At 44.6% G+C, this 12,087-nt stretch overlaps 1 protein-coding gene across 2 annotated transcripts in view; it reads left to right on the top strand.

The window, feature by feature from the left end:
• The first annotated feature begins 457 nt into the window (after positions 1–457).
• LOC102420843 (protocadherin alpha-C2) overlaps positions 458–12,087 on the top strand; it is a 144,036-nt gene continuing 132,406 nt past the window's right edge. The window contains exon 1 of one of the 2 annotated variants that reach the window (XM_023752053.1): positions 458–2,949. In XM_023752053.1, coding sequence (XP_023607821.1) covers positions 556–2,949 — 2,394 coding nt within the window. In that variant the 5' untranslated portion in view covers positions 458–555. Of the gene's footprint in view, positions 2,950–6,552; positions 8,968–12,087 lie in introns of those variants that run through there. The other variant, XM_023752059.1, reaches the window with a different exon arrangement.

Raw genomic sequence — 12,087 nt, 5'->3', positions numbered from 1 at the left:
AGTCACAGACAAATGCTGTGTGATCCCACTAATATAGGGTAACTAAAGTGATAACATTCATAGAAACAGAAAGTAGAACGGTGTGTGGGGGTATGTGGTGGAGAAGTGGGAGTTGTCTAGTGAGTATGGAGTTTCAGATTTGGAAGGTGAAAAGTTCTGGAGATCTGTTTCACAACAATGTGAATATACTGAACATACTAAACTGTATACTTAAAAACGGTTGAGATGGTAAATTTTATGTGTTTTAACCCAATAAAAAGGGGAAGTGATATATTCCAGAGTTTAAAATAGCTATTTTTCAAAGATGAAAGTTATGAATAAACTTAGACCAGACAATAGTCTAGTTGTAAATCTATAGGATAAGCAGTAATACCTACCTTTTGGCCACATGATGTCGCTGTCTACCACAGAGTGTTCTCTAGGAGGAAAAATACCCAGAGCCCCATTGTCACTCCAGAGAAGCGGAACAATAAGAGAAGCAGGAGACTAGAGGAGAATATTTCAAATTTTACAAAACATGATTTTCTAATTTGATCAACTCACTGAGGATTGGTAATGGTGTCTTCTATGAGAAGGGACCCGGAGGTCGGGCGTCTGCTGCTCTCGCTTCTGTTCCTGGCAGCCTGGGAGGCTGGGAGCGGCCAGGTTCACTACTCCGTCCCGGAGGAGGCCAAGCACGGCACCTTCGTGGGCCGCATCGCGCAGGACCTGGGGCTGGAGCTGGCGGAGCTGGTGCCGCGCCTCTTCCGGGTGGCGTCCAAGGGCCGCGGGGACCTTCTGGAGGTAAATCTGCAGAATGGCATTTTGTTTGTGAATTCTCGGATCGACCGCGAGGAGCTGTGCGGGCGGAGCTTGGAGTGCAGCATCCACCTGGAGGTGGTGGTGGAGAGGCCGCTGCAGGTTTTCCATGTGGAGGTGGAGGTGAAGGACATTAACGACAATCCGCCTGTATTTCCAATGTCAGTCAAGACTATTGGGTTTTCAGAATCGAAGCTGCTTGACTCGCGGTTCCCTCTAGAGGGAGCAACTGATGCAGATATCGGAGTAAACGCTCTTCTTTCCTACAAGCTCAGCTCCAGTGAGTTTTTCTCTCTAGACATACAGACAAATGATGAACTAAGCCAGTCTTTGTCTCTTGTGCTTAGGAAATCTCTGGACAGAGAGGAGACTGCCGCGGTTAGTTTGTTACTGGTGGCTACGGATGGCGGCAAACCTGAGCTCACGGGCACCGTTCAATTGTTTATCAATGTATTGGATGTGAATGACAATGAACCTACTTTTGACCAGTCAGTTTACAAAGTACAATTGTTAGAGAACACCGCAAACGGAACGTTAGTGATGAAACTAAATTCTTCTGATGCGGATGAAGGATCAAACAGCCAGATTGTGTATTCATTTAGTAGTGATGTGCCCTCCACCATAAAGACCAAGTTCAAAATAGACCCCAGCACAGGGGAAATCAGAACTCAGGGACAATTAGATTATGAAGTAGCGAAATCCTACGAGATTCAAGTCCTGGCATATGACAATGGAACTCCGTCAATGACTGGGCACTGTAAAATTTCAGTGAAAATTGTGGACATCAATGATAACAAACCAGAAGTCTCAATAACATCTCTTTCACTTCCGATCCGAGAGGACGCTCTGCTGGGCACAGTAATCGCCCTTATTATGGTGTCCGATCGCGACTCAGGTGCCAACGGGCAGGTGACCTGCTTACTAACACCTCATGTCCCCTTCAAGCTGGTGTCTACTTTCAAGAATTACTATTCTCTGGTGCTGGACAGCGCCCTGGACCGCGAGAAGCTGTCACACTACGAGTTGGTGGTGACAGCTCGGGACGGGGGCTCGCCTTCGCTGTCGGCCACCACCAGCCTGTCCGTGGAAGTGGCCGACGTGAACGACAACGCGCCGCTGTTCGCGCAGCCCGAGCACACGGTGTTCGTGAAGGAGAACAACCCGCCCGGCCGCCACATCTTCACGGTGTCGGCGCGGGACTTGGACGCGCAGGAGAACGCGCTGGTGTCCTACTCGCTGGTGGAGCGGCGGGTGGGCGAGCGCGCGCTGTCGAGCTACGTGTCGGTGCACGCGGAGAGCGGCAAGGTGTACGCGCTGCAGCCTCTGGACCACGAGGAGCTGGAGCTGCTGCAGTTCCAGGTGAGCGCGCGCGACGCGGGCGTGCCTCCTCTGGGCAGCAACGTGACGCTGCAGGTGTTCGTGCTGGACGACAACGACAACGCGCCCGCGCTGCTGCCGCCTGGGGCGGGCGGTGGGGGCAGCGAGGTGGGTGGCGAGCTGGTGTCGCGGTCAGTGGGCGCGGGCCACGTGGTGGCGAAGGTGCGCGCGGTGGACGCGGACTCGGGCTACAACGCGTGGCTGTCCTATGAGCTGCTGCCGGCGGCGGGTGGTGCGCGCAGCCCGTTCCGCGTGGGGCTGTACACGGGCGAGATCAGCACGACGCGCGCCCTGGACGAGGCGGACTCGCCGCGGCAGCGCCTGCTGGTGCTGGTGAAGGACCACGGGGAGCCGGCGCTGGTGGCCACCGCCACTGTGCTGCTGTCGCTGGTGGACAGCGGCCAGGCGCCTAAGGCCTCTTTGCGAGAGTCCTCTGGCACCGCGGGCGCGAAGGCGGCGCTGGTGGACGTGAACGTGTACCTGATCATCGCCATCTGCGCGGTGTCCAGCCTGTTGGTGCTCTCGCTGCTGCTGTACACGGCGCTGCGGTGCTCCGCGCCGCCCACCGAGGGCGGGTGCGGGCCGGGGAAGCCCGTGCTGGTGTGCTCCAGCGCGGTGGGCAGCTGGTCGTACTCACAGCAGAGGCGGCAGAGGGTGTGCTCTGGGGAGGGGCCGCCCAAGACGGACCTCATGGCCTTCAGCCCCAGCCTACCTCAGGGTCCTGGCTCCGCCGAAGAAAGACAACAACCCTCAGATTCGGAACACTTAGGAAAGGTGAGTTTTTAAATTTTTTCCTGTCAATTCTAAAATTGTTCTATTTCATTTATTCTTTATTTCCACTCAAAGCTCTGTCTTTATATCATTATCTTAATGTGCAGCACATGGAATGGATTAGAGATGATTTTTTTTGCATTGAGAATAATTTACTCAATGGTTTTGTTATTTTTACATTTTGGCTTTTACATAATTGAACCTCTCCATGAATAATAAGGTCTTTAAGGATTAAAAAACACTTCAGCAAAATGTGAAAACTTAGTATTGCCTGTAAATATTTGTTCTCAAGTTAAAAATCCCAGGTGGAAGAAAAGTATAAGTATGATTATATAATACGTATTTCCCATATTACACATCCGTTCATTCTGTAAGAATATGTTGGAATAAGACTATCTTATATATCTGGACATGTACTACATTATTCTTTCAATCAAAAATTAATTTGACTTTACCTGTATAAACAGTTCCTAAATTAGTTTTTCTTTTCTTTGTGTTTGAAAACAGCCTTAATGGATCTTTTAATGATAGGCCCTCCAAAATTATCTATCATAGGTCATTACTACCCATGGCATCACTTTGGTATGGCTTTCAGTAGTAAAATAAACTGTTATTTGGGATAGAGATTTCACACTTGCAAAATCCTGGGAGTTTTAAGGCACAATAGAGAGTTTTTTGAGAAAAGAGGCCCCATATTAATTAATTAATTAATACTTATTAGTGTAACTTACCTATTTACTTATATTGCTTGACAAAGTAAATTTAGAATGTTTATTTATTCATTGAACATTAATTAATAATTCATTCTGTTCTAAATATGAATAATAAAATATGAGTAAGTTGCAATCCTGGCTTGAGTACACAGAAAAAAGCTGGTATGAAATATTTTTTTCTAGTACTTAATTCACATGTTTGCTTTCATTTAAAAAGGGTCTGACTATAAACAAAAATTTGGACATTCTCTTACCTCTGTGAATTCAACCTCTTCCTATGGACTTTCTTTGCTCAAATTCCAAATGCTCAGAGAACTCATGCTTCTCACTGAATTCATCTTTAATCCATTTGCAAATGAAATTTTTAAAAAATTCAACTAAAGGAAGATGTCTTGGGGTGAAATAAAATAGTGTTCTACTACTTGGTTCTCAGTTATTTGCTGATTTCCCTCCAAATGTATGTGGCTATTGATCAGTCATAGAAATAATTTCCACGAAGTGAACTGAGTCATAGATCCTTCACAGATTGGCCAGAATATCAACTTCCATCTGGGATCTTCTTTTACAGGAATTGAGTAGTTTGGTGGGGAGATTTTGAATTCCATTTAAGGATAGTCTGTTCCTACAGGAAACTTATTAGTTCCTTATCACTGATAAGCCTCAAAATTCAGAGTATATGTTTCCCGGGAATCAGAAAGGTTAATCTAAGGCTTTATATATTTACAGAGATAAACAAGTAGCTTGAACAAATGAGGAGGAAGCTTTTTCTTGGGAGGAGTTATTCCACCTAGAATATCATAGCTACACACCACCTTCAGACTTGTGTGTGCAATTATGAATGGTCAGGTGGAGTTCTTCCTACTGGAGGTCTGGCCACTACATTTCTACTGTGGTTAAATGGCAAACTTTTAAAACTATATCCAAGTGTACCCAGACCTCCAGGACTCACATTATTTTTTGCTAGGTAAGTTTTAGTGTTTCTTATTCCTTATTTACATTTTCCTTAAGTTGCATCAGTACACTCTTAAATGTCATAAAATGTATGGTATTACAATAAGTTGTCAATTAATCATATAATAATTAATGAAGTACATGATGTTTTAAAATTTTAAGTTTGTTTCTCATTTAAAAACTCACTACTTTTCAAGATTTATCAAAGAACTAGCATATTGATCTCTATAATTATTTCCTAGGCCCATGCTTTTCAAAATAATTATTGTGTTAACTTCTTTTTCATGACCCTGTACAATAGTCAGTTAGAAATTTGTAATTAACAAATATTATTAATGTCACTTACCTGTTTACTTATATTACTTAACAAAGTTAATTTAAAATATTTACTTATTTATTCATTAAAACATTAATTGATCATTCTGTTCTAAATATGAATGATAAAATATGAGTAAGTTGCAATCCTGGCTTGCATTCAATAAGTACACAGAAAAAAACTAGTATGAAAATTTTTTTCTAATACTTAATTCACATGTTTGATTTCATTTAAAAAGGGTCTGATCATAAACAAAAATTTGGACATTCTCTTACCTCTGTGAATTCAACCTTTCCCCTTTCTTTGCTCAACTTCCAAATGCTCAGAGAACTCATGCCTCTCACTGAATTCACAGAGATCTTTGGAATATTTTATTGCCTCATCTTACATATACTGAGTAGTGAATCATGTGCTAAAGTTACTTTTCTCTTTTTACTGATTGATTAAATCACCAGTTCTTCCAAGTAAGACAATTTTAAGAAACTGGAATCCAGAGATTTATAGAGTGGAGATGATTAAATACACAGTTATTTCATGTTACTAACATTTTAAGATATATAGGTAAATTCAAACATATAAATGATGTGGAAATATTAAAACTAATATAGTCTTAGTTGGTGTGATGTGAATGTAACAAATATCCAAATCACACAGTGCTGTCATGAAACAAAAGCAAATTTACAAAAGAACCGCACTGTAAAAGACTGACTTCTGGCTTATGTATATCTTTTTATAAATAACAGTTAAGTCATCTAACAAGGATATAGTTGTTAGATAAAAGACACAAGAATGACTTATAGACAGTCTATAAATAAATAAATAAATAATAAAGTGAGCATATTTGGTAAATTAGCAATTGACTAAATAATATAGAAGTAAATATGTATGTATATATGGATATATGTGCACACATATTTTCAATGTCTCATATTTTAATGGTCACAAATATCAAAATCTTGTTTTTTTAAATAAAATGTAGATTTAGAGGCCAATCGGTTAAAATTATAGCTCTTCAGTCTGATTTAGATCCCATCCAAACACCACCAGTTAATATCATTTTTAAGTTACTTAATCTGTATGTGCTTCCACTTCCTTGTTTGTAAAATGTGAAACATATTAATATGTATCTCAGAGGGTTGTTGCGAAAATTTGATGAGATAACTCCATTAAAACAAATAGAACAGTGCTTGTCAAATGGGAATTATTTCCAATAGATGTCCACTGCTTTTACAACAGTAATTAATTTTATTATATTTTACTCTATGTCATGGATTGGCAGAATTGAAAGTAATAAATTAAAATAAAAGTTCTAAGGATATATTCTGGTAAAATATAAAGACTTTGAGGAGTGCCTGAAGGAAATTACAATAAAAATAGTAATTTGCGAAAGTGCAAACGAAGTATAAGAAGAGAATATATTTATTTAAAACAATACACATTTAGCCACATGATGTCGCTGTCCACCACAAGGTCTTTCACCACAAAAGATACACAGTGTGGATTACGTACGCAGATGTCAGTTTTCCTCGCCATTTCTGAAATACCGGCATGGGAAGGTTTTATAAGAAATGAAGAATAAGGAGCTCGAATTACTTTTTAAATTTTGGATCCAGGCAAGAGAGACCAGATATTTGGGAAAGGGTTGCAATGGTGTTTTCCTGCAGAGAAGGTCTAGGAGCCTGGAGACTACTGTGTTCGCTTTTGCTCCTCACAATCTGGGAGGCTGGGAGCGGCCAGGTCCACTACTCCATCCAGGAGGAGGCCAAGCACGGCACCTTCGTGGGTCGCATCGCGCAGGACCTGGGGCTGGAGCTGGCGGAGCTGGTGCCGCGCCTGTTCCGGGTGGCGTCCAAGGGCCGCGGGGACCTCCTGGAGGTAAATCTGCAGAATGGCATTTTGTTTGTGAATTCTCGGATCGACCGCGAGGAGCTGTGCGGGCGGAGCGCGGAGTGCAGCATCCACCTGGAGGTGGTGGTGGAGAGGCCGCTGCAGGTTTTCCATGTGGAGGTGGAGGTGAAGGACATTAACGACAACCCGCCGGTGTTCCCAGTGGCTGTAAAAAAATTGTTTATTTACGAATCCCGGCCACCGGGTTCTCGGATTCCGCTAGAGGGCGCATCAGATTCAGATATAGGAGCGAATTCGCTGTTGACCTACGTTCTTAGCTCCAATGAATATTTTACCTTGGATGTTAAAAGAAATGATAAGGAAATTAAATCCCTTGGTCTCGTGTTGAAAAAACTTTTAAATCGGGAGGATACTCCTGAGCATCACTTATTCATAATGGCGGTTGATGGCGGGAAACCTGAGCTCACTGGCACTACTCAACTGATGATCACCATTCTAGATGTAAACGACAACGCCCCAGCGTTTGAGAGGTCGGTCTATAAAGTCAGATTATTCGAAAATGCACCAAATGGTACCCTAGCAGTGATTGTTAACGCCTCTGATTTGGATGAAGGAGTAAATAAGGACATTGTGTATTCTTTCAATACAGACACCTCAGCAGATACTCTGTCAAAATTCCACTTGGACCCGGTTAATGGATACATCAGTGTAAAGGGTAACTTAGATTTCGAGGAAACTAAGTTATATGAAATCCAGGTAGAAGCGACAGATAAAGGAACGCCCCCAATGGCAGATCACTGCACTGTCCTAGTGGAAATTTTGGACACAAATGATAATGTACCTGAGTTGGTTATCAAATCATTATCGTTACCTGTATTAGAAGATGCTCCACTAGGCACGATCATTGCCCTGATCAGCGTGTCTGACCTCGACTCTGGTAACAACGGGCAGATAACCTGCACCCTGTCACCCCATGTTCCCTTCAAGCTGGTGTCCACCTTCAAGAATTACTACTCACTAGTGCTGGACAGCGCCCTGGACCGTGAGAGCTTGGCGAACTACACTGTAGTAGTGACCGCTCGGGATGGGGGCTCGCCTTCGCTGTCGGCCACAGCCAGCCTGTCCGTGGAGGTGGCCGACGTGAACGACAACGCGCCGCTGTTCGCGCAGCCCGAGCACACGGTGTTCGTGAAGGAGAACAACCCGCCCGGCTGCCACATCTTCACGGTGTCGGCGCGGGACTTGGACGCGCAGGAGAACGCGCTGGTGTCCTACTCGCTGGTGGAGCGGCGGGTGGGCGAGCGCGCGCTGTCGAGCTACGTGTCGGTGCACGCGGAGAGCGGCAAGGTGTACGCGCTGCAGCCTCTGGACCACGAGGAGCTGGAGCTGCTGCAGTTCCAGGTGAGCGCGCGCGACGCGGGCGTGCCTCCTCTGGGCAGCAACGTGACGCTGCAGGTGTTCGTGCTGGACGAGAACGACAACGCGCCCGCGCTGTTGCCTCCGGCTCCAGGCGGCCCCGGCGGTGCTGTGAGCGAGCTGGTGTCGCCGTCAGTGGGCGCGGGCCACGTGGTGGCGAAGGTGCGCGCGGTGGACGCGGACTCGGGCTACAACGCGTGGCTGTCCTATGAGCTGCTGCCGGCGGCGGGTGGTGCGCGCAGCCCGTTCCGCGTGGGGCTGTACACGGGCGAGATCAGCACGACGCGCGCCCTGGACGAGGCGGACTCGCCGCGCCAGCGCCTGCTGGTGCTGGTGAAGGACCATGGCGAACCGGCGCTTATGGCCACCGCCACCGTGCTGCTGTCGCTGGTGGACAGCGGCCAGGCGCCAAAGACCCGGTCGAAGGCGTTGGCGGGTGTTGTGAGCTCGGAGACCGCGCTAGTGGATGTGAACGTGTACTTGATCATCGCCATCTGCGCGGTGTCCAGCCTGTTGGTGCTCACGCTGCTGCTGTACACGGCTCTGCGGTGCTCGGCGCCGCCCACCGAGGGTGCACGCGGTCCCGGAAAGCCCGTGCTGGTGTGCTCCAGCGCGGTGGGCAGCTGGTCTTACTCACAGCAGAGGCAGCGGAGGGTGTGCTCTGGGGAGGGGCCGCCCAAGACAGACCTCATGGCTTTTAGTCCCAGCCTTCCGCCTGGCCCACTTAGCGGGGATACAGAAGAGCAGCTGAATGTGGATGTTGATGTTTCTGCCAAAGTGAGTAATTTTTAAAATCCTTTCCAGAATGTCTTTGTCTTTTGTTCCTCAATATTTCGACTCCTTTGGAAACATTTTACAACTTATTGCTCTATGTGTTTTGTAATTAGTTTTCCAGTTCCAGGTTTTGTGGTTGAGATGTTTAAACATCTTGTGACTAATGTTTTTGTACCAAATCAGCAAGAAGTGAGAACCATACTTGCAGATGTTTTTCCCCCCCAGTAGTTGCAGTAGTAGGATTATTTTATCACTAAAGGTCGGATAGGAACTAAGTATATTTTTCTGGATAAATTGCATTATTTAGAACATTTGACTCCAAATGAGGTTTACAAATCTCAACACCACGCTTCAACAGCTTTTGCCACTTTTCATTTGTAGTTCCTACTGGATTTCAGTCCAAATGTCACTGGCCCATTTTATGAATTCACCCTGAATGCTTACCACCCTCTTTTTATTATGCTCTTATATCTCCTGTTTCAATATTAGTTTATTAAATCTGTAATCTCTTACTGAGCTTCTATTGCTCATTTATTCATTCATCTGGATTCTCAGTTCTTCTGCTCTACTTGAAATTAATTTGTTTCAGAACTCGTGCTCACATTTTTATTTTTGTCTTTTTTTATTGTTTTATTGCTTAAAGTATTACAAAGAGTATTACATATGTCTCCTTTTTTCCCCCGCCCTTGACAATCCCCTGGCCTCCCCTACCCCCCAGTGTCTTATGTCCATTGGTTATGCTTATATGCATGCATACAAGTCCTTCAGTTGATCTCTTACCCCTCGTGCTCACATTTCACTAATGGGTATTGTTGCTAGTTTCCCAACTGGGTGAAAAATAAACAGAATAATTTTTGTTGCTTTAGAATTGTAATTTTGTTCATCTTCATTTTCTCGCTATTTTTAATAGTAAGCATTAAGAAATCAATGGGAAGTGAAATTGTAACCTTCTCTTTATATCATCATTTAGAAAATATTCTTTTTGAAATAGTATTAATCTTGTTAAGAATTATTATTTTCCATTTGAACAATTTGTTGAAAGTAATACTTGCCTATAATTTAAAAACTATTATACTAAAAAAGTTATTATTCACTAACATCTTTCGCATACATTATTAAGGATGCTAATGTCCAGAAAGTCCAGTAAGTCAGTGCCATTGTTGGTGGTCTTCCTCTGAATACCAACCTGTCTATTAATGTGTGTCATGTAGGAAGTACAAAGCTCCCAATAACTTGCACCAATAAAGTGGAGGTCAGATTATTTTTTTAGTCATACCCTTAATTGATATTAGGTCATTTCCCCTAGCAAAGAGTTGGGCTCCCATTCAAGTTTCTTGCCACTGGAAACCAAAGCCTGGGCATATTAGAGACTAGAGAACTGTCTAGTATTTATAAATCTAGTATTTATAAAAAACAAAATGGAGAATACAGACCTTGCTCATGGGAGAGAAATGGGCTTCAATGAATACAATTATATGAAATAATTTCCACACACGTTATCTATGTATATAAAAGCCTAAGCAACTGTTACAACCGGTCGACTGAACGACTGGTTGACCCATCGCTATGATGTGCACTGACCACCAGGGGGAAGACACTCAACACAGGAGCTGCCCCTCTGGTGGTCAGAGCGCTTCCACAGCGGGAGCGCCGCTCAGCTGACCGACAGACCCCAGACACAGGGCTCACAGCTGGTAAGCTGCTGCAGTGGTGCAAGCCTCTCTGGATCCATCTGATGTGAGTCAGCGGCAGGTGCAGTGGGGCTGGGATAAGCGAGAGCAGCAGGAAGGACTGGCAGGCGGCACTGCACTGCTGGTTTTGGGCCAATCCCGGCAGGCCACTCTGAGGGACCTCACCGGTGCACAAATCCATGCATCAGGCCTTTAGTATAATATAACTTTCTATCACCTTGTTCAAGCTTCCTTGCTGAAAGCTGGTTAACACTCAATTACATTGCAGGAGGGAGGCTAACATAAAATAGTGAGACAATCCTTCTCTTTCTCTCTTTCATTTCTTTTTTCGGGCACTATTCTTTGCTGCTCTCTATCTAGCCAGTATTAGTGACAACATTTCCAACCTCAGTTTACTATTTGTTTTGTTAGGCCTCGTTTTCATCCTATCCTATATAATAAAAGGCTAATATGCAAATCGACCAAATGGTGGAACAACCAGTCGCTATGATGCACACTGACCACCAGCGGGCAGACACTCAATGCAGGAGCTGCCTCCTGGTGGTCAGTGCGCTCCCACAGAGGGAGTGTCGTTCAACCAGAAGCCCTCAGCTGGGCTCACGGCTGGCAAGTGCAGTAGTGGTGGAGGGAGACTCTCCCACTTCTGCAGTGGTCAGACATCCCCCAAGGGCTCCCGGACTGTGAGAGGGCACAGGCCAGGCTGAGGGACCCCTGCGAGTGCACGAATTTCGTGCACCAGGCGTCTAGTTATAAATAATAGGATCATGAAAAGTTCTTGTCTCCCAGGACAGCAGTCTTTAAATCAAGCTCTCCTCTTCAAATTACTAAGTTCTCAGCTAATAAGACATTTTAAAGACTTGTGAGTTTTTCTCTTTAGGATGTATTGCTGCTATACCAGGTGAATTCCAAATAGTTTCTATTCTGTTGCATTCTCATCTATGTATTTAATTATTCTGCAAAATAAATGGACAGAGAGTTCTTTTCATTTTCTTCCAGTATGTTTGACACCCATGATCACAAAATACAAATCTGCAGTTTGGGTTCTCAAACAGTGAAACCACACTGATTTAAGTGTTTTTAAAAATATATATATTTATTGATTTTAGAGAAGAAAGGAGAGGGAGAGAGAGATAGAAACAGCAATGATGAGAAAGAAACATTGATCAGCTACCTCCTGCAGGCCCTACACTGAGGGATCAAGCCCACAACTCATGCATGTGCCCTGACTGGGAATCAAGCCGTGACCTCCCAGTTCATAGGTCGACACTCAACCACTGAGCCATGACGGCCAGACTGGTTTATTTATTTATTTTTTAATGTATTTTTTATTGACTTCAGAGAGGAAGGGAGAGGGAGAGAGAGATAGAAACATCAGTGATGAGAGAGAATCATTGATCAGCTGCCTCCTGCATGCCCCACACTGGGGATGGAG

This window comes from Myotis lucifugus, unplaced genomic scaffold (genome assembly GCF_000147115.1).
Source record: "Myotis lucifugus unplaced genomic scaffold, Myoluc2.0 scaffold_28, whole genome shotgun sequence".
Classification (NCBI taxonomy): domain Eukaryota; kingdom Metazoa; phylum Chordata; class Mammalia; order Chiroptera; family Vespertilionidae; genus Myotis; species Myotis lucifugus.
This window is presented reverse-complemented; position numbering and strand designations above follow the sequence as displayed.